This window comes from Exophiala xenobiotica (genome assembly GCF_000835505.1).
Source record: "Exophiala xenobiotica strain CBS 118157 unplaced genomic scaffold supercont1.4, whole genome shotgun sequence".
NCBI lineage: Eukaryota > Fungi > Ascomycota > Eurotiomycetes > Chaetothyriales > Herpotrichiellaceae > Exophiala > Exophiala xenobiotica.
This window is the reverse complement of record NW_013562491.1, coordinates 2,002,427-2,029,988: the sequence shown is the minus strand read 5'-3', so window position 1 is coordinate 2,029,988 and position 27,562 is coordinate 2,002,427. Positions and strand designations below refer to the sequence as shown.

The window sequence follows — 27,562 nt, the reverse complement described above, 5'->3', positions numbered from 1 at the left end:
TCACTATTATTGGAAGGCTCAAGAGAAACCTTTCTGTTGCCTTGGCTATCTGACCGAATTGGTATCCTGCTAATACTCAAAAGCTCTACACGAGTCTGGGACGTGAGCTTGTGCACGCCGTCCAACCATATACCCTTACAACCCAATTGTATGGTCCAAAGTTGTCCACTCTTAGTGTATAATAGGGCGTCGAGAATGATATACTGCGTAACCGAGCCACCACGGAAGAAACGAACTGTCGTGAGGTGGTATCAGACGAAGATGTGAACAAACGTCGTCATTGTCGTCATGAGCAGAGCCGAAAATAAAGTGCCCCAGCAGTACCCGCCGACCGGGCCCTGATCAGCATTGATCTCCGAGGAGAGTTCTTTGGACTTGGAGTAGAGAAGGTAAAGAACGATCGTGGGGACGAGGTAAGAGATGCAACAAATCAGCCCAATAATCAATCTCGGCACTAACTGCAACGTCAGATCCCGCATGAGAATACCGGCGCCGAAGGGCCAGCTGAACATAGCCGTGAAAAAGGCCACAGCGACCACCACGGCCGTCACTATGCCGATAATGAAAGGATCACGGATCCATCCAGGGCTAGCTTTCGCCAAGATGCTGCGCAGATGACCCAAATCTTCCATTTGGTCACTCAGAACGTTCATACCAACCTGGAGTATGATCTCGGAAACGTTCACCGGCAATCGATGGCATTCAACATGATCGCTGAAACCCACGCAGTATTGCTCTGTGCCGACGGAGAAATTCCGGGGGATCGCGGTGCTGGCGCTGTTGACCGCCGTCGTGGCGGCGCTTGCGATGCTGTTGGCTTGGCTAAGAGCCCCGGAGGCGGCTGTTGCCGCATTGCTTGCGACGCTCCCGACTTCGCTCGCGGCTGTTGGGATGAGGGCCCTCGCAAGGAGTGGGAGCTGAGTGCGGGTCGCCCCAAACTGCGGAAGAATTTATCAGCGATCTGCACGCCCCGAATCCTAAAAAGTAAAATGCGCTCACGGTGAAGGTAATGATGCCAGTCTTCATGTCGTGCTTGTTGTATAGCACTTCAAAGCTCAACACCGTGCAGCAGACTAGTGCGGCGGCGAATACCAGCGACGCGCCGACTTTAATCCAAGGTTTCTCACGCAGCATGGTGGTGTGGGCTTGAATGATTCAATCCTGGGGAAGAGGGATACGGTACAGTACGCTCGCTAAGCCGGAGTGTGGCTATCTTTTAATGAAGCTGCCTTACTTCCCACCGGGCTCTCTTCTCGGGTGACAGGGCGATCCAGGGTTCGGATCCAAAACTGGTCCCTCCCCCTGTTTGATCTCATTCCGTTGAATTCAGTATCAAAGTCGAACAACCCCAAGGGACCAAAATGGGTCTCGGGAGCAAGGGACACTTTCGACAAGAGTGTGTGATTGCTGCACGGGGCCCCATTAGGAAGCCTTCCCTTTTCGTACCGACTTGGCTTTGCAGACACACTCCTACAGTAACTAATCAGGACAGATTGGCTAGCAGCGCCCCAAAGGAGTCCCAGGATTGAAGGCAGGTGAGTAAAAAAAACCCACTAACAATTAATCGACATCCCCGCGTGGTGAAACGCCCTCCATAATGAAAGAAGCCGCTGGTCCTTTGACTTCCTTCACGTCGTACTCACCACACATACCACTGATAGATAATATGAATGAATATCTATGTTTTGAAGGCACTGACTTGCCTTCTTCACAATTCTTGTTCATGATTACAAGGAGTTGACTCTCTCAAGGCTTAATTTCTTCGGCCCACCGTCAAAGCACACAAACCGTTTCATCCCTCCAGTGGCGACAACACCGGTTCTGCTCACTATTCCATACGGCACGAATGGAGTATCAATGCACATGCATCGTAGAACCAATTATCCTATCAATAAATATAGCTGTCCACCCTCGGTGCTGCCATCTCGTTTTGTATACGAACCCTGTGCGGTACTGCCTCGCAGATCCACAAACAGCCGAGGACCGGACCGAGTACGGTGGCACGTAAATGACAAGTAACATGACAGCCACCCAACCCAACCACCAGCCACAATAACGTGGCTTAGCGATCTTGCCGCCTCAATGCCAGTAATGGGCTCGTACGGATTCAGCCTGAGAGTCTGCATTCTGTCCACGTTACACAGGCCCAACCTGGCACCTGCCTAAGCGCCGTGCGACCATCAGCTGGGCCATTTCAGCTCGGCGGCCACCAAAGCGGACGAGATGTCCCACCGGGGCGGTAGACTACATATTCCCGACGTGAACACCATTTCGCCGTCGCCCAACGTTCTTCTTCCTCTGCTTCCTGAACGATTCCCTTCCTATCGCGGTCCCGGCCTTACTGACAGTTCGTTCAGAGTTGCCCACCTTGGTGATTAAACCTCGTCGCGACCACGCCCTCCAGTCTCCTTCTCAGCCTGTTCTCAGCCTGATGGTCATCTCTTGAGCCTCCGTATCTCCCTACAGCCGCATTACCTCTCATTCGATCCCTCGCACAGTTTACCTCTCGTTCGAGACCCACCACAATGACCACAAAACGTTCTCTGTCGATCGAGAAATACGAAGTGGGCGTCATCTGTGCTCTTCGTCATGAGATGACGGCGGCAATCGCCACTCTGGATGAGCGGCATCAGCCGATCACGGGTCAAGACAAACTCGATCCCAATAACTATGTGGTGGGCCGAGTTCACGAACACAACGTGGTCATTGCCTGCTTGCCGGCGGGCATCTACGGCACGAATGCGGCGGCAAGAGTGGCCAATGACATGCTGAGGACGTTCAGCGGACTGCGGTTTGGACTGATGGTGGGGATTGGAGGCGGAATCCCTAACCTACCAAAAGGTCTGGACATCCGTCTCGGAGACGTGGTGATCAGCCAGCCTCACAGAACGTTCGGAGGAGTGGTTCAGTACGATTTGAAAAAGAATGTGGGAAAGGAGCGATTTGAACGTAAAGGATTTTTGAAATCACCACCGACCATACTGCTGGCTGCACTTTCCACTCTGCGGGCGGAACATGGTCTCGACGACAGTATGGTTCCCGATATACTGGCGGACATCGTCACGAAACATCCTAATTTAGTGAAGAACGGGTATGAGTTTCCCGGGCGGGAAAATGACAATTTGTATTGCTCTCAGTGTGGTGGCTCAAGCTCTTCCAGCTCATGCCGTTCGTGCACAGATGGAAAGATCGAGAGACCGACGCGCGACGATCCGAATCCTGTATTTTGGTACGGTGTGATTGCGTCGGGGAATGAGTTAGTTAGAGATGTCGCTGCGAGAGACACAATGGGTCGTGAGCTGGGGGCGCTGTGCGTGGAAATGGAGGCGGCAGGCCTGATGAATGATTTCCCTTGCATCGCCATCCGAGGTATCTGTGATTATGCGGATTCTCATAAGAATGATGCATGGCAGAAGTACGCGGCTCTGACGGCGGCAGCGTATGCAAAAGAACTTCTAGCTTACATATCACCTGAGCAGACCAGCCGTGAATAGCCTATTCAGGAAATTGTTGGTAAGTGGAACCTATTATTAGTCAATTTTATATTAGGTTCCTTTGACTGTCACTAATTTTCAAATTGGTCTTTATAGATTCTCTCGATAAGCGATGCCATATGATGGAAGAGCATCTCCACGAGGTCAAACGAGAAAATAAGAAACAAGAACAACGTTATCAGATCAATCAAGCTCGGAAGTGTCATCAAGCCTTCAAAACGAGCACATACGAACAATTCAAGGACGTTAATCCTGACAGAGTGGAAGGCACTTGTCGTTGGGTGCTTTCTCACCCTCAGTATCTCCAGTGGGCCACAAGCGACGAAGATAACTTTCTCTGGATTTCGGCCGATCCTGGCTGTGGCAAGTCAGTCCTCGCTAAATCGCTCGTTGATAATGAGCTCCGAACCACTATCGATCATACCGTATGCTATTTCTTCTTCAAAGACAACGAGCAGCAGGATAAGTTAACTACTGCTCTTTGCGCCCTCCTCCATCAGTTGTTCTCCCACCAGCCTCAGCTAGTCCAATATGCAATTTCGGCGTGGGAGAAAACCGGCGACAACGTGGTGAAGGAGGTACCGGAGCTATGGCGCACGTTACTTGCAGCGGCAATGGGTCATGAGGCCCACGATGTGACGTGCGTTTTGGATGCGCTGGACGAATGTCGACTACCCGATCGGCAGCGGCTGATTGACATGCTTGGGAGGTTCTACGCCCAGATATCACCCTCTTCTTCTACGACGCGACGAGGGCGATTGAAAATTCTCGTCACCAGTCGACCATACTTTGAGGTCGTTCAAGGGTTTCACCGCAACGCACGTCATCGACATCTATATCATATAGCCGCAGAAAAAGAGAATGCATCACTCACTAGCGATGTGCAACTATACGTTCGACAACGTTTGAATGATTTGAGCGTATCCAATATATCCCCTCAGCAAATTTGCGTGGTTGAGGAGAAACTGATGCTTGCCCACCAGCACAATTTTCTCTGCGCTTTCCTGTTGACTGAATCTTTATTCGAACAGCCACCAGGAACAATGAAGCAGCTTCTTGCAGTGCTAGACCAGCTGCCAAAGAGCATGGAAGAACAATATGAGAGGATCTTAAGTCGGTGTAAAAACCACCGCAAAGCAAAGGAAGTCTTGTCACTTATCGTCGCCGCACGGAGACCTTTGAGCCTGGAGGAAATCGACGTTATACTATCATTCCAAGACAATGGACGCTCATGTCACGACCTCGACCTTCAAGGCTGCGAAGGAGTATTGGATACTGTTCGGTATACATGCGGACTCTTTGTCAGGGTCGTCGACGGCAAAATATACCTGTTACACGAAACCGCAAGAGAATTCTTACTGAGGCGTGTCCGCCTTAGCCCCAATAGATACGGCACGAGGTCTTGGAAATCCAGTATTGGTCTAGCTACTTCCCACTCCAATCTAGCTTTGACCTGTGTCACATTCATGAAGATGAGAAACCGTCCTCGTCTTGCACCATTTTCTGCCTTTCTCAATTACGCTCATCAAAATTGGGCATATCATGTCCTTGAGGCATGGGGGTTGGTACGGGAAAGTGGGCAAGGACAGTTTATTCAGAAAATGATCGGCTGGGGACTCGACATGCAACTGGTAGACGCTGACGGAAGAACGCTTTTACATCAGACTTTGAACGTGGCAGAGATAAACCTTGAGCACGTTCGCCTGGTACTCTCTCACGGGGGTTTGGTTCAAAGTGCTGACCGGGAAAATATGACCTGTATGCATTACGCCGCCTTGCGGCGCGAGCACGGTGTGATTCCAATCCTGATTGAAGCAGGATTCAATGTCAATGCCCGCGTGATCCGAGGCAATCCCACAGGATTTGAGGCTGCTTCGGTCGGATCGAAGGTCCAAAGGAATTCTGTAAGCAAGCTAGGTCTTACGGCTCTTCACGCAGCAGCCTTTTTCGGGAGGCCAGATAACCTGCGATTGCTTCTTAACGAAGGGGCCGAGGTGAATGTCCAAAATGAGACCCGTCGGACTGCCTTACATCTTGTCCTTGGTTTGTCACTAGGAGGTCGCAGACTGTACGACATATGGGACGACGCTGTATACATGGTTGACCACATTTGGGATTACGATGATGAAGATTATGTTGAGACGGATTCCCAGGCACATGAAGCACGCCAGTCCATTTTGCACATGTTATGCGACCACCCTAATATCGACATTTCCATAAAGGACAATTACGGACAAACAGCGTTGCATATGGTGCGGTATAATAGAGACGGATCAGAAGTGCACGCGACGCAACACCTGATCGAACACGGAGCAGATCGGTTAGCCCAGGATGACGACGGTGTGACTCCACTCCACCTTGCTGCTCGAGCTGGAGACCTATTATCCCTTGAAGTTCTCGTGGAAAGTCCAGGTGATGTCATGATAGAGGACAATAGAGGTTGCAATTCACTACTCTGCGCAGCCAGGAGTGGGTTTGACGATGTTGTTCAATTCGTCGTCGATATGTGCGCAGACAGCTCTATCTACCTATCTGCTGATCACCTGGGGCGCAATGCGTTGCATCATTGCTTCTATGATGAGAATGACTTTTTCCTACACCCAACCCCAGAATTGGTTCGAGTATTACTCCAGGCAGGGGTAAACGCCAATCATCAAGACCACGATGGACTAGATACTCTGGCTTGGTACGCAAGCAACCTTTTTCTGAATGCTGAAGTGGAGATCATGGAGCTATTGATCACTCATGGCGCCGACTTGAACTACAAAGACCAGAGTGGCCGAAACCTTGCTCACCTTGTCATGCAATGTGATGTCGAATTCGACTTAGATGTCTTACTGATGCTGCTCAAATACGGTGTGGATGCTCTATCCGTCGATCACGACGGTCGAGGCATCTTGCATCACGCAGCAATATCCGGCTCTGTGACGGTTGAGCTGTTGTCTTATTTGAGTGAGTCATTGCATCTGAACATAGCTTCCTTGGACGCGTTTGGGAAGAGCGCCCTTGACTGCGCCAAAGAAACGCGGAGAGAGATTGCCGAGAAGCCTTGGGGACCTGACATCTTCCGCGAGGACAGGTGGCGGGACACCGAAGCAGCTTTCCTACAACATGGTCGGGACTATCGAAAAAAACCTAGGTGATCAATTCAAGTATATGGAGACGAAAATGAATGTGCAGAAAAATCCTAATAGTTTAGTAGTGAGAGGTCACGAACGATTTGTTGCCTCGTTCTGCAAAAGATGTGTAATTAATTTTAGCCCTCCTTTGATCGCTGTCGCTATCCACAGACAGGATGTGGACTAGTAGTTCTGTCTGTAACTATCACGTCTACCCTAATACTGAAGAAACCTTTTCCTCCTGTCGTAGACACCATCCACAACCAAGCAGTACTCATCCTGGATGTCGCAATCAGCATCAATGGGAAATTGACTGGTGTCGAGGTTCGATTGTGCTTCGGGCAGACATCGCGATTGTCTCGAGTCTTTCAGCAGCAGGCGCTTAGGGCGGGTGGCAGGCCTGGAATCTATGGAAGATGGCAGCAGGCTGACTCTCAGGCTGTCTCTACGGCGGGGAAAGCGATTTCTGCTATCACGTGCATGACTTTAGCGAGCATTAAAGCGGCGAGATCGTGGAGCCACGTAGCTGTGGCTGGTGATGGATTGGAGGCTGTCATGTTACTTGTCATTTACAGGACACCGTACTCTGGTCGGGGCCTCGGCTGTTTGTGAACGTACGTTGAAGTACCAGCCAGGGGTACTTCGTGACGCGAAATGGCAGCACGGGCAGGAGACAGCTATAGTTACTGATGTGATAATTCGTTCTACGATATCTGTGCGTTGATATTCCGTTTCTATCATGCAGAGAAGCCAGTGGAGAAGGTGTTACAGCCTCCAGAGGGACGAAACAGTTTCCACTCTTTTTCGGTGGGTTGAAGAAGTCGGGCCTGGGAAGGGTCAGTTTATCGTATTTATGAACAAGTCTTATAATTGAAACAAAAGAATGGCTTCTGAATACGGGAGCAAACTCAAATGCTTGATCAGTGTCCGATGTGGTGAGCCTGTAGCAATTGCGCTCGAAGTGCCAGCGGCTTATTTCATCACGCAGGGCGTTTCACCACGCCGGGATGTCGACTAAGAACTCAGTTTACAACTAGACCTATACTTCTCACCACTCGACGGCCGCCAGCAGCTCTTTTTGACCTACCGACAACTTTCTTTTCGGTGGCTACTCTGGGCCAAGCTGTTCTCCCAATAAGAGTGGATGATAACTATCTCCTAAGAGGTAACCTTGTACCGCAGCTACTGGTACAAACACATCTGTTTCATATCCGTCGTCCTTTGACTCATGCAAATCATAAACTTCGATGCTTTGTAGGGACAGCGAAGACTTCATCTCTGTCAGGACCGCCTTCCACGAACCATTTCTCACCTCGACGTCAAAGAGCGAAAGGTTCTTCAGCGTGGTTGAGTGTCTTCTCAGGAAGGCTAACAGTTCTTCTTGACGAAAAATTGTGTGAGTGAGGCTCAGTGTAGTTAAACAGCACCACATCGTATTGCTCAGAAAATGTTCTGCGCGAAGGGGACGGTAAAAGCAACCGTTAATTAATAAGTTCTCCAGGCCGGTGGCGTAAGGCAGAAAGTCTGCCAATTGGCCTACGATCCAACCACCTTCTCCCTCATCTTCAGCTGTGAGTTCCAGGGTTCGAACGCCTCGGAAGACGTTACGACAATGGCTGGAATCCAGAAGTGACATGTCTCGGAAGGCCTCTGCAGTTAGCCCACTAAATTCTTGATCTTCAGTCTGAGCATCTTCAACCCTAAGTTCTCGTATTTTGGTATCTGTGAGCGACAAGATGCGGCAGACATGGAGAAATGCTTCATCGCAAGCTGATTCAGGATCCAGAAGACAATCTGAAGAGAGAGCATTGTCGAGGTAGCAATAGATATTGGGTGATATGATGACTCTCTCCACATTTGGCAACCGCGTAAGGGCTGAACAAAGACGCGCCGTAAGCTCCCCAGACCTCTCCATCATGGTTTGGTCTTGATAATGTTGGACATATTGCGAAAACATCGTCTCCAAATCTGAAGACACTCTGGGCCCTGATGATTCTTCCACTGCTCGTTGGTAGTCCAGAAATCCCATTGCTTGATATCGTGTAGAAGCATAGACAACTGTCTTGATTGATCTACTGAGAATAGGATGATGCGAAACGGCTGTAAGTTTCGTCAAGGTGAAAGACAAAGGCGCACAAAATATCTCGGACGTGAGAAAAGGGGTCGCAAGCTGGTCAAAAAGTCGACAAGTGAGCCGCACACTCTTAATGTCGTTTTCTTGAAACCAATGTCGCGTCTCAGACAGCGTCTTGAAGATCTCCGTCCATGTTTCGGGTGGAAGCTGAGGTTGGAAGCTCATTTTTCTTCGACGATGACAAAAGAGTATTGTACTGTACGGTGGACGCTTTTCAAAACTGGCTTTCAAGAGGCAGAGCGAAGTAAAACGGAATCGGAGCGGCGGAAGACTCAGGACAAGAGGGAACCCAAATGAAGAAATGAAGTAGATACTCCTCAGGTGGAATGAATCTGTTTTGGCCGTTTTCAGCGGCTCCCGGAAATTTGGCGACATCCGTTAAGTACAGTACTGTACAGTATATAACAGTGCCTTCCTTCCAACCAGACTCTCCTTTCCGAGTGACAAGGTGGTTCAGCGTTAGGATCCAGAAATGGTCCTTCGTCCTGTTTGATCTCATTCGTTGAATTCAGCATCAAACTTGAACCGGCCCCGGGGACCAAAATGGGCCCCGGGAGGAAGGGACAGCTCCGACATGAGTGTGAGATTGCTACTGCTGCTGGCTCTGGCCTCTTCGCTGCTGACCCGTTCTGTGGCAATCGGGAGTCCAGTCCATTGCGTCTAGTCTCTTCGGGCTGGCCGCGGCCGGGCCACCATCTTGCTAACCCTCACATACCGGTATTTAAGAGAGTGTACCTTTGCCATCGTATTCCCTATACAGTAAGGTACCCGTTCAGATTGTGGAGATGTCTTCCAACACTCCAAACCGCCGAACGCGCATCGACTTTGATGCGATCAGGGGGTTCAGGGGGTCTTCTCAAAGCACGAAACGCCAGGGTGAGCACCTCACAGGTGTTGAGAAACCCAGTGGCCGTGTCACTGGCTTTAATCCCGCTACAGGATCTCTGAGGACACTCTCGCCCGGAGCCCATCGTACCAACTCCGCAACTGGCTCGAGGCGTCTGAACCCCCCAGCAGCACCCGGATCTGGAACAGAGCCCAGCCTGCTCGTGAAGCACCAGTCCCCATGGGAAAAGTATAAAAGAAGCCACGGCATACGACTTGGCGAGGAAGAAGACGACATGGTGGACGTGGCCGAAGTCAGAGACCCGTGGTCTGACGACATTATTGTCCCTCCCAAAAAGGAGGGCCCAACACCGTACGTCGTCGCCGTGAGGAATTTCTCTACATACCACGGCGAAGAAAATTGTCGTATATTGCAACAGGTTAAACATGAGAATATCGTGGCCGTGAGAGACATCTTCCTTTATGACGACTCATTCTACGTTGTCTCCGAGCATATGCCGATGTCTCTGAGCCTTTTCACTGGCTTTCCGAAACATCTCGACGAGGACCAACTAGCGTCGATATTGGGACAGGGGGGTTCTGAATTACGTCTCTGTTGGGTAGGCCGTCTAACTTGTGGCAGATCCTCAACGGGCTGGTGTACCTTGCGACAAAAGGGCTAGAACACGGTTCCCTGACCACCTCGAATATCCTCATCAATGTTGCTGGTGAGGTGAAGATAGGGAGGTAATCCCTCCGTGATTGTCGACGTTGAGCTGACCTGGAGATCACAGCACACCAAGAACTCTGTCGACCTTGCCGTCAGAGCAATCCAGGATCGAGAGATATTCGGGCTCTAAGCTTCATCACAATGGAGCTGATGCAAAAGTATGCCAAAGCCGACGGTGCCGTCGGAGTGGATGACCTCCGCCGATGGCCCTCCGATTCTCTAGCGGTTGGATTCCTCTCTGAAACGACGTCTGTCACTTCGGCAGAAAGGCTGTTGAAGGCAAGCAAAGCACCTCAGGTTTTCTAGTGGATTTGATCCTGACCTAGTTAGAATCCACTGTTCAGCCGGCCATGGGGAAAGAGAAATCTGCAAGGACTGGCAGACATCACTTCGATTGCCCCATTCAGGGGTTACAGGTTGCCGCCAAGTTAGACGAGGGTGAATCCTTCGTATAGAGAATCCCATTCTGGCTCCGACAGTGTTCCTTTATTACAAGATTGGCCGCGCTTGTGACGGATCTCGTTCCATTCTTGGTTCCATTCCTGCAGGCCCGGTCTTGGTCCTGTAGCTCATTATATTTCGATACTCCTCCTCTCCCCTTTTTAACGGGCTTCCCAACCCAGTGAAAACTGCCTTCTTCTTCGTGTACTGTTTTATTCCGCTTTACACCTTATCTGGCGTTGAATATGGATGTTACCCAAGCCTACGCGATCGGCGTGGGTGGCTTGTTGTTATTCCTCATTCTTATGAACTTCCGCTGGTGGCTTTTGCTCGGTTGGAAGAAGGTCGCTCCTCTCTCACTCAAGTATTTCGTGTATCCACAACTTCGTCACCGGTTGACTGGTGCATGGAACCCGGCCGGTGTCATTGCGGGGCTTCTCTACAGCGGCGTCAACGTCTTCTGCATCTGTTTCAAAGTGCACTCGGTCTGGATGGCCGGTCTGCGAGCGGCGAATCTCTCGCTCATCAACCTGATCCCTCTCATGGCGGGCCCTCACCTTAGCTTCCCAGCGGATCTCTTGGGCATCACCTTACGTACGTACCGGCGATTCCACCGCTCCTTCGGGCTGATGTCGTCGATCCTGTTGGGCTTCCACGTTCTCATCGTGATCGTGGAGAAGAAACCATTTCCCTTGAGGATCTCAGAAAACCTCTTTGGATTGATTGTATGCTATCTAAAGTTTTCCCACACCCGGTCGACAGTATTGACAGAGATCAGGGGACTATCTCGTGGGCCTTCCTGGTGTCGCTCTCACTCCCATTACTTCGCCGTCCTTTCTACGAGTTCTTCCTGCGCTTGCATCAGATACTGGCTATCACTGCGACATACAGCATATGGAGCCACTTGAGGAAGGGTCCTTCTCTCTCGCAAAAGTATATTTACACCACGATCGGTACGTTCTTGCTAACGGTTCTGGTCCAATGCGGAGTCATCATGTACCAAACCGGAATGGTCGGGAATGGGTTCGCCAGGGTCAAGGTCACCAATATCAAAGAGATGTTGAGCAGAGAGCATGTTATCATCGGCTCAGAAGTGATGAGGCTTCACGTAAGCTTCGTGTCACCACTCCAGGTGAAGCCCGGGCAATACATCTGCTTGTGGATTCCCTGGTTTGGCTTCCTGCAGAGCCATCCTTTCATGATAACCTCCTGGTCGGACGAAGGTTTGCGGTCTCTCGACATTTTCATCGAACCACGTGAGGGCCTGACCCGAGCGCTTTTGCGCTATGCCGAGTCCAGCCGCGAGGGCGGCACATCATATCGAGCTTCGTTCAGCGGACCCCATGGCACCAGTGTCCCAGCCGGAACCTATGAGACGGTGCTCATGATGGCGGATGGCTTTGGTATCGTCTCGCACCTTCCTTACCTAAAGCAGCTCATTCATGGGTATAATGCCTGCAAGATTCGCACTCGTCGAATCCATTTAGTGTGGCAGTTGGAAACCAAAGGTACGAAGACCTATCAGATTGCCCTTTTGAAATGCACGACAACGCTCAACCGCAGTAGATCTGGGGTATGCCGCAGCAGACCTGTTGAATGATGCGCTCGTCGGCGACACGCTTAGTCTGGATGACAGCCAGGGCGAGCCGAGCGACGAGAAGCCGGCCAAGGGGAAGGTAAGTTACAACTAACCATATCACGACAATTCGTCCTAACTCGGCACGCAGATTCTCAGCATTTCGGTCTATATCCACTGGGCAAGCCAGGATAGAGTGCCTTTTGGGAAACGCGCGATCGCGTACAGTGGCCTGGCAGATTTAGAAACGATTGTCCAAGAAGAGGCGGCAGGAAAACATATCAAAAGGGTACAGGAAGAATCAGGCGAGAGGGGAGAGATGTTGGTAATGGGTAAGGTCACTTGACTGACTCCGAGTCCCCGCTGATTGATCCAGTGTCTGGAAGCAACAACCTTCGAGATCGGTTGCGAAGTCTAGTCCGTCCCTTGGCAGATAAGAAAGTCTGCTTGGAGGAACTAGAATATCAGCCCGGTGATTAGAAGGTTAACCACTTCTACTAGGGGCTCGTGCTCCTGCACCGGAGACCACGTCTCTTGTTAGCCAACTGACCCTACCGAGTCAGCCAGACCGTCCCTCACAATGATTCTCTCATAGACGCCGTATAGGAAGTGGATAGGACGAGTGTACTAGGTATTAACGTGGTTTATTTAGCGGAGATCTCTCGAAAAATGAAGATAAAACCAGGGCTCAGTGCGAACAATTCTTTTCTATACACTCAGGATCGAACCCTTTTGCCAGCAGGAGAATCAGGATGGAGACTGGTGTCGATAACCCCCTCCCGAGTGATGTATAAGGTGTTGTTTCCGCCTTTGACGATGTCTTCAAACTTCGTCAACGGGGTTATCATGTGGGACCCGGCGAACACATTCCACGGATTTTCGGCGTCTTTTCTGGTGAATTTCCTCAAGAATCGCATGAAGTCTGCCGGCTCGGAAGGGTCAACATCGTGTGAGGGCAAACTTTTCCAGTCCCCACCAGCAAGCCTCCCATCAGACATTTTAAGATGAATACGAATCTTCTGAAGGTCGGGTGTTTCCGTGGACAAGTGAGGAGGGTCTGGTGGTTGTTGACTGGTCGTCGCGATGACATCAGAATCAAGCATAATAATCTCGCCTAGTCCGCGCACGGTTTCGGTTTCCCTGATTGGATGCTTACCGGCGCTCTCTCTGGGCCTGGGTCGTTCATCAACTTCCCCGAGCCTCCCGAAGTCGATCTGTGTCGTCCGTTTTCGACGCATTCCTTCGTCTTCCTTTACACTTCTCTCTTGCCTGTCCCTTGCCAGGTTTTTGGCCATCTTTTGCTCCACGCTCAACTCGGTCTTCTCGCTCTTGAGCTGCCTTGCCCTCTCTTGCCTTGCCAGTCTCTCCCATCTCTGACCTTCTTCCTTCGCGGCCTGTTTTCGTCGCTGACTCTCCAGCCTCTCTTCATTTTCTTGCTCTCTTAGTCGATCGTCTAGCATATTCCTTTCGGTGTTCTCCAATCTTGCTCGGTCGCCCTCGTTCGGGAGCGGCTCGTATCGCGCTTGCTCATCGCTTCCTAACTCTTCCTGCACTTCTTGAAACCCCTCAGCTTCTAGAGCAACCGGCTCTTCCACATCACGAACTCCATCCCACGCTCGTTGGAGGTCTTCTAATTCCTCTACCCTGCCAAAATCGATCCGAGTGTCGCGTTTTAGGTCCACCTCTCGCATTCCCGATGATGAGCTCAGATCCTGTAAGAGGCTGGGGTCTTCGATCGCACGTCCAGGATCCAGGCTTGGTCTTTTTTGGCTTCCCTGCTGCGGTTCGACCTCCCCTCCGTAAATTTCGTGGTCATGGCTCACACATCCTCGCAGCTCTTCGAGCTTCTCCTGCCCTCTCTCGAGTGTCTCGGGCTGCGGAAACACTGGGATCGTTTCTCGTCCCGCTGAGTCCCTCATTTCGGCTCTGGAGATTCGTTCCACTTCCTCTGTTCTGACATTCGCCTGTTGGGTCGGCATCGGCTCGTGCTGCTGATCTGTGGTGGACCTTGGTAGAGCCTCTTCCAAATCGTTCACCGACCCATATCCCCCTGGCGTCCATTCCGGTGGCCCCGTTTCGATCCCTCGTTTTGGTGCTGTCAACTCCACGTTCGTGAGTTCATCGATTGGCGACAGTGACTCGGAACAAAATAAAGACTCTTCTCGATCACGCCTCATCTGATCATCGGCCCATGCCTGTTCCGCTTCGTCCAGAAGGATCTGATCTGTAGCGGCTGAATCCTCGGTGTGGGCCATCTCTCGTGGTGGTGTGGTCTGCGCCTCATTAATCCTCTCTGATGTAGCCTCTTGTCCCTGCTCTTTCTCAGTGGCACGCTGCTCTCCCTGGTCGACATGCTGCCCTTCGCGTCCCTCTCTTCCGTCTTGGGTTCTCTCCATCAACTGTCGCTCATCTGGCTCCCTGAAGGTTTGCGCGGTCGTTTGTTGCTCTTGTGCTTCGCGACGACCCTCTACTTCTGCTGGGGACCCGGTCTTTCGCGTAGTTACCTCTCCCTGGAGTGTTGGAATATCTGATGTGGTGATTTCGTGAACAACGTTCTCTGTCACTGTCTGCACCATATCTTGATCCTCGCTTTGTCGCTCCGTCGCTGTGGGCTGCCCCAATTCCATGATCTCGTTATGATCCGGGGTTGAAGATTGATTCTGCAATGGCATAGGGATGTTGCCTTCTGTGAGCCCTTCAGGGTTGATCTGCGTGGTTCGGCTCGGACTTTCCAGTTGCTTCTGCACCTCCTGTTGTTTTGACAGAAGACTACTCTCTTCAGCGACCTTCAACAGCATTGCTCCCACGTCTGATATGTCTTGCCTCTTTCTCGCACTGACTGCTCCTTTCTTCTTAGAAGTCTTTCTTTGCTTATTTGACCGCCGTGCGTTCTTCTTCTGTATCCGCCCATTTTCCTGACGGTCCCGCCTCGCATTATGTTGGACTGCTTCTGTTTCATCAAGCATCTCTATGTCGGATACCCATTCCGACTCGACTTGTCCCTCCCTTGTAACTATTTGCTGATCAAGCTGGGTCGCGGAAAGGTTTTCAGCCTCCCCCACGGTGTTACCAGCTTGCAACCCCTGCTGCAAAGGATCCTGAGTATTGCGAGGACCTGAGTGTTGATCGATATGACGCTGCTCTAGACCCTGCCGATTTGGCTGTGCACGCCTCGCTGAAGGTTCTTGACCAATCGTCCCTCGGTCTGCTGTAGGTTCGGAAGGGTGAGACGTCACCTCGCTTAAGCAGAGGCTTGTCGGCTTCTCAAAAAAGGCGAGAATGACAGACCGCCGCACAAATGAAGATGTCATCTCTTCAAACTCCTCACTACGTACGGCGTACAAAGGTTCCAGAAAGAGGCATGGTTTGTCTTGTTCATGATGACAACTCAAAGGGATGCCGCATCGCCTGATAGGTGGATCAGACTCTTCAGGACCCGATGACACTGACTCCTGTTGCGGTGCTCGCGATGACGTTCTGAGTTCCATCAGTTCACGAATCTCATCGGACTCAAAGCCCAGCTTGTGGGCATGGGCGGCAAATTCGTGTAGAACCTCGGGGTTTGCTCTCTTTGGTCGTGGCTTTGCGAGTAAATTCTTCTTCTTAGGTTCGGCCGGCATGTCAAGGTGATTGCGCATGGCGATGAGAAATAGCTGTAGAACTCCCAGGTTCATTTGATCGGCCTCTGTTCCTGACTTGGAAACGAAAGTATGATCAGGTTTCTGGATCAAGCACTGGCCGGTTCGCTGGTTAGCACCGGTGAAAACGTGCTGTTCCAGTGCATAGAGGATCGTGTCATCGGATGATATAGGTATCAACCGTTTGACGCAGTTCGCTGGGCCCGTCAGCCAGTTCAAATCCTCGAAGAAGGTGAAAAATGAGGGGATCAAGCGATCTTTCGTCCGACGACACACTTCGGCCCAGATCTTTTCGCGATCTTGGTCATTGAAAGCTCCGAAGATTTTTCCGGCCTTCAACTTCCCATATAGATTCCGAGCATCCGCTCTGCACGCCCCAGGGGCGGTACACTCAAGGTCTTTGACGCTGTTTTCGTCGACTTTCTGCATCGCATTCCGTTCTTCCCCGACGCTCTCGTACCAAAAATCTTTCATAAAGTCGAGGTAGCATAGGACGCACTACAATAATTGGTGAGAACCGACATGGTCCGCAAGTTGGAACTTACCTCGTCAACCCCCATTGCAAGTATCTTGTGCCAGGTACTTGTTCTCCAACCGCTCCAAAGCCCGACAACGTCCAGCAGGGCATCACAGGCCGCCGTTATTTCACGGTGGCGCAGGAGCTGCTTGACATTGCGGCGTCCATGAGGTGACAAACGTGCCCAGCACCGTTTTTCAAACCACCAGTTGTCGATTCGCAAGTCCCTTTGGAGGTGATACAGCCGAAGTTTTCGGTAGATCTCTCCGGGATGCGGACGGTCTTCATTTGAGTATTCCTCCACCAGAATGGTCCTGAGCTCTTCTGTGAGGTCTAATAACCATGTATCAATGCAATTTTTCGCTATACGAGAGTAAGCGTCTCATACCTGCAGCATATAAATCTACGATCCACCTCCGGTCCGCGAGAGGAAGAACCTTTGCGGCAGCGAGAGCGCGGCTCTGTCCATCCAGACACATGAGCTGGTAACCCGGTGGAAACTCGAGCTCGGGATATTCGTCTCGAGGGCCCACAAAAAGTTCTTCGCTCGAGCGCTGTGAATGTCGGATGGCGGCATCGAGACTCTGCTTGTCGATTTGAGCTGGAATGTGATTCGGTAACGGCAGCCGCCAGCAACCTTCATCCCAAAATGCTTTCTTTAGCCTCTCCACATTGTTCTTCAGCTTCGTGGGATCTTTCGTCTTAATCTCTGGAAACGACAGCACCTCAAGTCGGACACTGACCATGCCCTTACACTTGAGAGCTTTTTCCGTTACGATGCTGCGTTCTTTCCCCAGAAGTCGAGCCCGTCGCATATTGGTGACGATACTGTGCATGAAGATGCCTAGAGGTTCATCCTCTCTTAAATATCTCTGTAGGGTTCCCAAAATGGATCCTCCACTGAGGCTCTTCAATGGGCTCCCACTCGAGACCATGCATTGAAGCTCCAGGCGCCTCCTCAGCTGACGCAACCTGTCCTCAGCACAACCTGTCCCCAGACACATCCTGTCCTCGCACATCCTGTCCCCAGACACAACCTGTCCCTAGACACAACCTGTCCTAGTAGAGCCTGTCCCCAACCATAGCCTGTCCTAGTAGAGCCTGTCCCCAGCACAACCTACCAAGATATTGTCCTAGCCTTCTTCTTATTCTTCTTGTCATAGGCTGTCCCAACCGCCCTAGGGCAGGTATGCAGCACGCGACTATAAATACAGGTGTTTCCCACATTTTGCTTCCAGAAACAAAGCCATTCTCTCGCACGAAATTGCTTCCACCTTCTGCTCCACGCAGCCGCCACCTATCCTCACAGCCCTCATAGTGGTTCTATGTTTATGCACTTGTCAGACCTTTCTGGTCCTCCTCGACTTCTGTATGATAACAATTACTCGTCCACGCTTGTGGAAATTGAAGTACTGTGGACGGCACTGCCCGAAATTGCTTGAGCAGTCCCGTCCTTCTCATCATCTTGGCTGATTGGGTCGCCATTGACGAGCTATAGAGAATGCGTTTGATGTCCACGCATGGAGTTTTGCCTGGCCACATTCGTTGTCGTTCTTCACACCACTTCCGATATTCCAAGAGGACGTGATGTACAGTCAAGCGCCCGTGGCCGCATTCATATTGGTTGGCTGCGTGATAATCGAGCTGATCGCTCGGTGACTGCTCATATGTTTGGTCAGAGTCCCTTGTCCGGGCCGGAAAACCCCCCCAGCTGGAAAAGGTCCCTACCATATTTGGCTGTCTCCCAGCTCTGGTTCCATTCGACCTTCATGGCCTGGTAGATGGTGGACTTAGCCGTGGCCATGAGTGTCCGAAGTGTTTCCAGTTCCCGTGGTGGTTCGGCGCTCGTTCGTGTATGTGGGCTGTGGCCAGCAGCCTCTTTGGCGGCCCGGTTGGCCGCTTTGTTGCCAGGTCCTCTAATGTGCGCTGGGATCTAGGGAAGCTGAATATCTTATCCTAGATCTTGGAGTTAGTCGAGGGTTCGAATAATCCCGTTTAAGATATACTATCCTGAGGGGCATTTAGGGTTGGCCGTCGCTTGAATGGCGGCTTGATTATCGGTAAAGACGGTGTACTTGCCTGGCGTGCTTGTTGTGGCGTGGACGTTAAGTGCGATCTAGAACGTTATTTCGATATCTCTAAGCTCTATAGCGTACAGCGTATATAGTGGAGGTGGTTAATATGCCTATATATGCTATTCTATTCGCCTGGATCCCCTGGAATTATAGGGATAGTGCGACAGCCGCGGCACCGACATGGCCATCGATGTCACTACCATCGGTGCATACGCACAGCGTTGCAGAATCTGTCGCATTGTGCTCCTAGACGGCAGCCTCAGGAGATTCTGCAATCTAGGTGAATGGTGGTGTCCACTATAGAGGCACAATGTGCAGTTGGCGCTTGTCTAGCTGGTTGAGCTGGATGTCGTACTTACTTTCTAGGATGCCTGAGAATCGATCGAGGGGCCTCGAGACTTTATTGTTGTTCTCACAGAGCGTTATTTCCGCATGGAGTGGCGTGGTGCGGATTCGCATGGTAGCCTCAAGGGCTTTTTGTTTGAGTTGCTGTATAGCTGGCAGTAATTGTGCCTCGACATCCACCACAGCTCCTGCTGTCGTTCGGAAGGCACCTGTGATGATCTGTGCTGCCCGCCGCTGAGGACATTGCTCCTTTACACCTTTCTCTCAGAAGCATGATCAGTGATTGGTTAGGACAGACGTCCATCCCAACACTTCTAACTCCAGCCTGCATGTACTCTAGGACAGTGTTTTCCGGCGTCACTTGGTTGAAAGGACGATCCTCCCTAGCTTAGATTACGGAACTTCTTTCGACCTAAAGGTTTGTGACGACAGTCTTCGAAATCCTCTGCTGTCAGATCTTCAACACTATGAACGCCACTCATAGCTGAATAGCTGGTACCAGCGATAGGAGAGTCCCAGTCCTCAAGGTGGGTTTGGAGAGAGTTGTTCGTGTTGGTGTCTGTAGACAAATTTTTTTACATCGTTAGGGAAATCAACAGGAACTTTCGAACCAAAGATTGATGATCAGACGATTTCCACTGTATATTCGCCCTAGCTAGAACTATAAATCGTTCTTCCCTTGGATCATCTCTCAGCATGCCTCTACTCCTCAACCAGGTTCTTTGAACCTACGCAGAATATTCGTTCAATACTATTCGAAAACTGTATAAGGTTTGATGGGTCAGATCAACTGACAACCATTCTTCGCGGGCAGAATACAACGAAAAGAGTGTATATTGGTTGCTCCTCCCTTCCCCTCTTTCTATTCGCTCTTTTCAATTTCACCTCCTCTTCTTCCCTCTCTCTAACCTTCAGGCGTGTGAATTTCCCATTTCCTATTGGCAGCATTTCTGCCTGAACATTCTCCTGTCGCATTCTGTGTCGCCGAATATAGAACCGACCCTACTTTGATCCTTTGACGGAAGTCTTTAGTAGAGCATCGAGTTCTTTAAATACTCTGGCAGCTTCCACCTTCTCTCCTCCCAGCCGAGCTTTCTTAGAGGACCTCGATGTTTGTCCGTCTAGAACTAGTCAGAGTAATGTTGGGAATGGTACAGCCGTAAGCTTACCGTCACTAGAGTCTTCCACCGCATCTCGAGTACGTTTTTTGGTCGTGGTCATTCGCACTTTTTTCAAAGATTTTGAGTCATCCTCGTCTGAAGCGCAGTTAGACTAGAGAATATCTGATACTGAATGTCTCATACCTTCACTGCTGGTGTCATCACTTCGTGCACGTTTCTTGCTGACTGATACACGTGCTATCTTCGACGGCAGGGGTACACCCCCATCTGAGACTAATTAGCTTCCGAGTATGGACTATTGTGGCGAACACTTGCCGTCGCTACTAGAGTCCGTCTCATTTTGGTGACTCTCCGAAACGTGTTTGTTTTGAAGTTCAATGGCGTACTGTACCACGGTCTTTCCATATTCCAGAGCGTCAAAGAGCATTTCCTCACGGTCTGAACTGTTGAAGTCGCCCTTCGCAAGCTTACGACTTAATTTCTTGAATTCCCCACGACAGTATTCAAAGTCCTCTGCGGTTGGATTTTTCGCTCTTGGAGGGACATGCATGGCTCGTACTTGATCAAACCGAAGCACCGATGGCAGGGGAAATCCAATCTTCAAGGAGGGTTTTGGGAAGATTGATTTGTGCCGACAGCTCACGGGCGAGCACAACTCTGCATCATTTGCCCACACATTTATATTCCGACACTCTCCATAGAGGTACTACTTTGGAGCCGGACGAGGTATCCAGTGGGAGCCTAAATTGGAATGAGCATCGGACTATCCATATGGGCTCCTACGGGCGAAGGACAAGAGGGTAAAGAAATGACAAGAAGGGGGAGAAAGGCCTTCGTGAGCAGTACTGTAATTGCACTTCGACGCTGTCTGTTGTTCCTGCGGCCTTGGGCTACATTAATTTAGAGCAATGCCGAAAGAGGCTTCCTTGACCTTAAGTAATCACCACATTCAATGTTTCCAGAATCTGCTCAACGCTTCTCCTCGTTATAAGTGTCGGCGCTTTCAACTTCCTTCCCTCTCTAGGAGAGTCGAATCGTCTTCCTGTCACGGAGGAGCCCTCTATAATTTAACCACAAGAACCGAAGCTCACACTCTGCGGGGAAGCAACGTCCATATAACCTTTGTCATCAGCAGTGACTGTAGTGGTAAACCGATCGACGTGCACAAATGTGCCTAGTGCTGCTCCTAACGTGAAACCAATTTGGGAGACACTAATATCGTTGCAGTCGCCGATAGAGTACGAAAGAATAGCCAGACATTCGATGGAGCCTAAGTCGTGAACCTATCCACCTCGTGGAGCTCAAGTCCAAGAGCCCCCGTGCCAGTGGTAAACACGGCATCCAATGGCCAGTCTTCACTCCTCCATTGAGATTTAGGAGCTGTTGCAGTATTGTTCGTCGCCAATTTGTGGCTGTCGGGTATGTGGGGTAGATCGTCCAAGCGGAAATTTGTAGCAACCAAAGAACCACGGCGGTCTTTGCCAATAGTGTCGAAGAGCATGATAGCAATAGAAAAGAAGATCTTCGAAGAGAAGAGATCCGTAGAAGGAGAGCTACGATAGGACGAGATACGAGGGACTTTGATTTGGGCTGACACTCTTGCTAACGAAAGCTGAATGATCATTCACCTTAGGTCAGACGTCAGAGAGAAGCTGTTCACCATTATGTTACGGGTTTGCCGTAAACCATTCATTAGTCGCAGAGGGGCTCTTAGAGCCTCATTCGGTCCTAACGGTAAAAAGGAACAAAAAAACTAAAGTCGCAGGAGGGACCAGTTCAGGATCCTTCGATAAGGGTTAAATGAACGTTCATCCGGCAGATTGCTTGTGGTCGTCCATAGAGCGTTCAGCCATGGCGAGGACGAAACAGACTGCACGTAAGCTTTCCCTTCATTCCAGTTTCCCTCATTTGCACTCACGATGACATACAGGAAAATCCACTGGAGGTGTTGCCGCGAGGAAGAACTTAGGAAGGCTTGCAGAAGGTCGGCTCTCAGGAAAACGACTCCCTGGCACCACAGGTCGTGTAAAGAAACCGCATCGATATAGGCCAGGCAGGTTTCTCCTCTGGCCTTCTTCTCCTCCATTGTCTTCTGTTCGAGTAAGTGAGATTCGGATTGACGGAGACTAGGAACGGTTGCTCTGAGAGAGATCCGCCGCTATCAGAAATCCACAGAGTTGCTCATTCGCAAACGTCCCTTTCAACGGCTTGTTCGTGAAATTGCAGACGATCTGAGAACTCCCCAAATGACACGGCAAGGCGACGGGTTTCGGTTTCAGTCGACGGCAATCGAAGCTCTACAAGAGGCACTCGAATTATATCTTGCGAGCCTGTTCGAAGATGCTAATCTCTGCGCCATCCACGCAAAACGAGTTACCATTCGTGAGCCAGTTTGTGCTTCTGATGAGAGAGAATTCGCGGCTAATGTCTTCAGAATCAAAAGACATCCAGCTCGCACGACGTTTACGTGGAGAAAAATACTCGGTTTAAGGAAAGGCTCGTGAGTTTTGGTGGTTTTACGTGCTAGAGTTGTACGTGCAATGTCTTCCCCGGTTTCATAGCCATCTCCAGTGGGTACGTAAATATCAGCTTAGGTATAATGAGATGCGAGCCAACGGGAATATTTACCGAAACCTACGAGAGACTTGACACGTGGGTAGACTATTGTATTAAAGATTGCGTAGAATAGTTTTTGAGTGATGCCTACGAAGCTCAGGGTTATGAGGGCCAAGTCTGGCTTGTTCCCTTACAAACTATATTGCCATGAGCACTTCAACGATCTATGTCAATGAAACAACACATAAGTCTCAGGTTTTTGAAAAAACACGCCAAAAATCAAAGGCAGTCTTTTCTCCGCCGTGTTGCAACACTTTAAGTCAACAGAGGTTCCGATCCAATTATCCCGGTCGTGATGGCGCCCCCTCACCAAGCATCCGAGCATCGTGGTTCTTCTTGACTTGATACAATAACCAATTGTTATAGACCAGAAACAAAATCAAGCTTATCCCTGCACACGCACTAGTCATTGTGACCGTGATGGTCGCAGTCACAGACCAATGCCCGTCCTTGGCTGTGTATACATTGATCAGTGTATTGACGAGACCGATAATGGCGTTGAGCAAAGTTGGCCTGATTTTGCAAGGTCAGTATCCGCGTTTTGCTGCCAAGAAGGTAATCATTACAAGAATATTCGATTTACCAACCAAATATAGTTTGTTTTCCATCTTCTCCAGAGCAAAGAAATCCCAACGACTCCAAAGAGACAACAAGCTCCTGCAACCCAGAGGAGCGGGGCATTCTGAACCGTGTCTAAAATGACTTTTCCTGTGTGAGTCCTGCTTGCCGCTTCTTGCACCGAATCGGAACTTTTGAGAGAGGTAAACGTGCCCGGGAAAACAATGTATCCAGCCAAGATTAACCACGTGTATACGCTGGCATAGAAGTTGTGGCGACGTGGAATCTCATCTAGCTCTAAGAGCATTGTCATATATCGAGATTGAGAGCGCGGCGGAGTCGTGGAAAGCGGCCTTGGGAGACGGGTCTCATTTCTCTGTAAGGAACGCAGTGGTAGAGGTGGCGTTGGCAACTTAGAGTCTGGCTGAGACGGTTGTCCCGTCGACTTCGGATCAAGGACGGTCACATATCGCTTTTGAGAATACGTTGCTTGCTGCACCTGCTCTTGGGATCCAGCAGTTCCTTTCACCTTGGGAACGGTTGTTAGAGACAGAGATTGCTTCGGAAACTCCATGAGCGGAGGCGATGGGTATAAGAAGGTTTTTGTTTTCCTTGCAGTATTTGCTTTCAGTACTTTAGACACTGAATTGGAAAGAAGTGCTATATATTCTCGAATTTTCTGAGGCTCAAATACCGATAGAGGGTCCAGATGTGGCTCCTAGGGGTGTCGGATCTGGTTCTTACCATTCTTCAAGAGCTACATATAGACGCTATCTTCGATTTATTCAGACGACAAAACCGGCCCTGATAATTAATGGCTAGACCTGAAACTTCAAACCATGAAGAGCTACGAAAAAGATCCCTAGGGCAGAAAAATATCTGAGCGACACATGGACTCTCCATTCTCATCTTTACACGCTGTAATCCACTGGGGCCGGGAAAGCCTGTCTGCGTCATCTATCTGGGTGACACTATTTATATCGGAGCATTAGGCTCGCGGTCCCTGTCAGGAACTGAGGTGCCACAATGATTGGAAAAAGTATTGCGACCTAGCAAATATCTGTGTATAGCTACCAACTGTGCCGACAAAGGCTCAGTGTATGCGGGAACGCAACACAATCGAACGCGTGCAGCAGCTATACCCCTAACCCCTCCAACCCGAGCCAGTGGCCTTAGCATTCGTGACAGTTCTCATCTTTGCGCCTATGCTCCACCAATAACATCTGTTCAAAATTACAACCTTGAAGATGATCTATTGAGATTCCCATCAATCTAGGGTAGTTGCTGCAACTACGGTAGTCAGTGTAGTCAAGGAAAGCTGACCAGCAGCGTCTGTCGTCTCCGACGCTCTGAGAATGGTTTCAGAACTGATAGTATTCACAGTCTCAATGACGGGTTCCGAGTTTGTCATCGTTACGGTCGTAGATGCGCTTCCTGAAGTCGTAGTGACAGTTTGTGAGAGTGTGCCTTGAGAGATGACCACCGACCCAACCGATGTGATGGCCGTCGTCAGAGTAGTCAAGGTAGTGTCCCCGGCATCGTCGGTTGTCATTACAGTCACAGCAACCGGATCTGAGATTGTCGTCGTCACGGTCGTGGAGGAGCTGTCTGAAGTCGTAGTGTCGGTCTCTGAGAGTGTGCATTGAGGGCTGGACGCGGGCCCAATCGACGTGATGATCGTCGTCGGAGTAGGCAGGGTAACGCTGCTGGCATAGTCGGTCGTCATCACAGTTGCTGTAACGGTCTCTGATGACAGAAATTGAGGACACAAAGTAAGAGTCAAGTTGGCCGACACATCACAAGGTTTGACGGCAAAATCATCATTTGGGTGATTGTAAACTTCTGGGCAGAGAGCCACACCGGGGTCGCAGGTGATGTTGGAGCAGTACCCGGAAGAGGGTGAGAGGTAGAGGCCCCAATTTTCGAAGGGATATCCATTTATGTTCGAGATGTCATACGAAAGTATCGGATTGTCAGGGTGATAAGTGTATTCGAACTGGGTGATGAAAGAATCCTCAGGAACCGTGGCAATCTTCAATGAGATGCCTCCACCGTTCGGATTCACTCGATAGGTCTCGTTGTAGCTGCCAATAATCGGCTCGAGATAATTAATTGTGTCGTTAGGGACATTTGCAATACTCCAGACATAGACCTCGACATCACACTGATTCTCGATGACAGCGGTCCCGAGGCAAGCAACGGAAGAGATGCAGAAGAATGCCACGGCAAGGACGAGTCGTCTCACACCAGCCATGTTGGAGGCTGTGATCTTCCTGAGAACCTGCTAAAAATGCCGAGTCTATTTGATAGAGATACGGTGCTGTACGGTGTCTTTAAACATAGAAGAAGTAGAGTGTCTAGTATGACACCAGCCTTTGGTGATCATGAGATCATTGAGGTTGACAGCGTCCAGAAACGGCCCCTGAGAAATGGGAGTATACGGAAGATCGAGGGAGCCACATCAAGCAGGGCGCCCGAAATGGTTCCGTTTTCAAGTCGCTGAGCTTTGCAGAGAGTGTTCACCGCGACATGGTGCGTGCTCTCCGAGGACGACGCCAACGGGGGCCTTGTAGATTATCACCTGGAACGCAAGAAGGTTCCCGACCCACAGATTTTCCGGTTCGAAATAGTGCAAAATATAATGTATGAAGCTGCTGAATTTCTATGTTGGAGGACTTGGTTCGAGGCCAAGGGGCTCCTACTGAATGCTCGAACCGAAGTCCTTGAGCAATGCAAAGATCGTGCCTATGACTTCCCTACACTTAACAGCATCATCGCTGGATTCCTTTGCCTCTGTTTTCCATTTCTGGATATACCCTTCGAGCTTTCGACTATCCTCTTGGGCCTCTTTAACGGTGATCTTCATTCGAGCCGCCTCCTCTTCTGCCTTCTGTCTCACTTCTGACTCTAGGCTGGCTTGTGCTTTCCACTCGTTCAGCTCGCGGGCTAAACTCTCCTCGGTTTTCTCAAGCTCATTAATCCTTGCCGTGAAACTCACGTCTGATTTCACGAAATGTCCCTGCTTTTCACGTATTCAGTCAGCTCGATAGCCTAGGTGAAAAGCCTCCACAATGGGTGTTTCTACCTGCGTAGTTCCTATGAGGGCTGTCCGAGACGCCTTACTAGAAGGCTTCCAAGTTGCGGCGACGCAGTTATCGTCGATACATTCACACAGTTTTTGGAGAGACTTAATGGAAAATTCACTCAGGTTCTTTGTAAAGAGGTAACTTATTGCTTCGGTTTTTTCCCATGTATATGGGTCGTCGTCGCTTGTTTTGAGCCGTATCTGCGAGGGCTTGACCGTAATTCCAAGCCTGCTGTCTAGAGAGACGTTACCAGAAGGACCGACCAGATGTTGGTGGATCTTACGGATATTTGCCGCTAACTTTTCTCGACATTTCCGATTCCACTGGGTTCGCTTTTGGTTCTTAGACGGACGGTTTGCCATTTGCGGAACACAATCCCTATTTGTGTCTTCCTTCCCTTTGAAGAGATTATTTCCCAGTACGTGGATTCAGGAAGGTCTACAGTATGCCGAAAAATAAGAAGCCAGCTCTGCGAGCAGTAAATATTAACACTGCTTCAGGATAAAATGGGAACTTTTCGGGTTCCCTTTTCAATCATCTACCCCTTTCAGCCCCCCAGCTCAAGTTCAACATTTGAAGCCCCAAAGCGGCCCCTTCGAACTTAGTCGACCCGCCGAGAACTCAGTAGACCGTTTTATTACTGTACCCTTCCTAAGTTAACACGAAAAAGGAGGGCTTCCGTAACGGGCTCCTTCCAAAAGGAAATGTTGGTGGGGTCGCAAATATACATCAGCCTTGGTGTTATGGTCCTTGTTGATCTGCAAAATCTTCATATCATGGGTGTCGTCGATTGGGAATTTCCTTAGGTGGCTCCTGCTGAGTTTGCGTACATCACGCCCTGGTGGCTTTTGCTCCGAAGCCCGGAGGTCAGGGAGTCTAAGCTCGATGAGTTCGTGAAGTGGTTTGCGCAACGCCTTTGTCTCTTTCTCGACGTGCTCCGGGAATGAGAAGATGAGAAGGCGAAGGACGGAAATAGCGTGCTAACAAATTTGCAATGTCTGGCCGAGCGTATAGGACGGCCCCTTGTCGTTGGAAAAGTCGATCACTCTCTCCCGTGCCCTGGTCATTGTAGCACTCATGTTGTTCCCGGGTTGTACGAGGATCTCGATCCGACGAGGTCGATCTCGATACAATGAGATTGTTGACGTGCGAAGGAGAGAGGGTTGTAAGTATGGAGATACCATACTTAGGCCTATTGACGACGGCGATAGCTTTCGTGCATGTAAGTGAAAGCAGCGGCGGAAGCTCAACTGCAGCGCCCATCGTACGCGTGGTATCGTCACTAAG

At 50.2% G+C, this 27,562-nt stretch overlaps 10 protein-coding genes across 10 annotated transcripts; 4 read left to right on the top strand and 6 right to left on the bottom strand.

Moving 5' to 3' along the window:
* Positions 1–251: 251 nt before the first annotated feature.
* PV05_06959 (uncharacterized protein) lies at positions 252–1,134 on the bottom strand (the record flags this gene model as incomplete). Its single annotated transcript, XM_013459740.1, has 2 exons — positions 252–938; positions 1,000–1,134. 2 exons carry the CDS (start codon positions 1,132–1,134, stop codon positions 252–254), a joined length of 822 nt encoding a protein of 273 aa, XP_013315194.1.
* A 1,391-nt stretch (positions 1,135–2,525) lies between these two features.
* PV05_06958 (uncharacterized protein) lies at positions 2,526–3,494 on the top strand (the record flags this gene model as incomplete). The annotated part of the gene is made up of 1 exon (XM_013459739.1): positions 2,526–3,494. The coding sequence occupies one exon, from the start codon at positions 2,526–2,528 to the stop codon at positions 3,492–3,494; it is 969 nt and encodes a 322-aa protein (XP_013315193.1).
* Positions 3,495–3,613: 119 nt separating this feature from the next.
* Positions 3,614–6,637, top strand: PV05_06957 (uncharacterized protein; the record flags this gene model as incomplete). The annotated part of the gene is made up of 1 exon (XM_013459738.1): positions 3,614–6,637. The coding sequence occupies one exon, from the start codon at positions 3,614–3,616 to the stop codon at positions 6,635–6,637; it is 3,024 nt and encodes a 1,007-aa protein (XP_013315192.1).
* A 2,895-nt stretch (positions 6,638–9,532) lies between these two features.
* On the top strand, positions 9,533–10,608 carry PV05_06956 (uncharacterized protein; the record flags this gene model as incomplete). The annotated part of the gene is made up of 2 exons (XM_013459737.1): positions 9,533–10,192; positions 10,399–10,608. 2 exons carry the CDS (start codon positions 9,533–9,535, stop codon positions 10,606–10,608), a joined length of 870 nt encoding a protein of 289 aa, XP_013315191.1.
* Positions 10,609–10,988: 380 nt separating this feature from the next.
* On the top strand, positions 10,989–12,799 carry PV05_06955 (uncharacterized protein; the record flags this gene model as incomplete). Its single annotated transcript, XM_013459736.1, has 5 exons — positions 10,989–11,468; positions 11,522–12,251; positions 12,307–12,419; positions 12,471–12,651; positions 12,696–12,799. The coding sequence occupies 5 exons, from the start codon at positions 10,989–10,991 to the stop codon at positions 12,797–12,799; spliced, it is 1,608 nt and encodes a 535-aa protein (XP_013315190.1).
* Positions 12,800–13,035: 236 nt separating this feature from the next.
* Positions 13,036–17,289, bottom strand: PV05_06954 (uncharacterized protein; the record flags this gene model as incomplete). The annotated part of the gene is made up of 3 exons (XM_013459735.1): positions 13,036–16,455; positions 16,503–16,807; positions 16,863–17,289. 3 exons carry the CDS (start codon positions 17,287–17,289, stop codon positions 13,036–13,038), a joined length of 4,152 nt encoding a protein of 1,383 aa, XP_013315189.1.
* Positions 17,290–19,896: 2,607 nt separating this feature from the next.
* PV05_06953 (uncharacterized protein) lies at positions 19,897–20,565 on the bottom strand (the record flags this gene model as incomplete). The annotated part of the gene is made up of 4 exons (XM_013459734.1): positions 19,897–20,015; positions 20,064–20,150; positions 20,199–20,288; positions 20,325–20,565. The coding sequence occupies 4 exons, from the start codon at positions 20,563–20,565 to the stop codon at positions 19,897–19,899; spliced, it is 537 nt and encodes a 178-aa protein (XP_013315188.1).
* A 3,891-nt stretch (positions 20,566–24,456) lies between these two features.
* On the bottom strand, positions 24,457–25,443 carry PV05_06952 (uncharacterized protein; the record flags this gene model as incomplete). The annotated part of the gene is made up of 1 exon (XM_013459733.1): positions 24,457–25,443. One exon carries the CDS (start codon positions 25,441–25,443, stop codon positions 24,457–24,459), a length of 987 nt encoding a protein of 328 aa, XP_013315187.1.
* Positions 25,444–25,887: 444 nt separating this feature from the next.
* Positions 25,888–26,637, bottom strand: PV05_06951 (uncharacterized protein; the record flags this gene model as incomplete). Its single annotated transcript, XM_013459732.1, has 2 exons — positions 25,888–26,211; positions 26,539–26,637. 2 exons carry the CDS (start codon positions 26,635–26,637, stop codon positions 25,888–25,890), a joined length of 423 nt encoding a protein of 140 aa, XP_013315186.1.
* A 514-nt stretch (positions 26,638–27,151) lies between these two features.
* On the bottom strand, positions 27,152–27,538 carry PV05_06950 (uncharacterized protein; the record flags this gene model as incomplete). The annotated part of the gene is made up of 1 exon (XM_013459731.1): positions 27,152–27,538. The coding sequence occupies one exon, from the start codon at positions 27,536–27,538 to the stop codon at positions 27,152–27,154; it is 387 nt and encodes a 128-aa protein (XP_013315185.1).
* Positions 27,539–27,562: the final 24 nt, after the last annotated feature.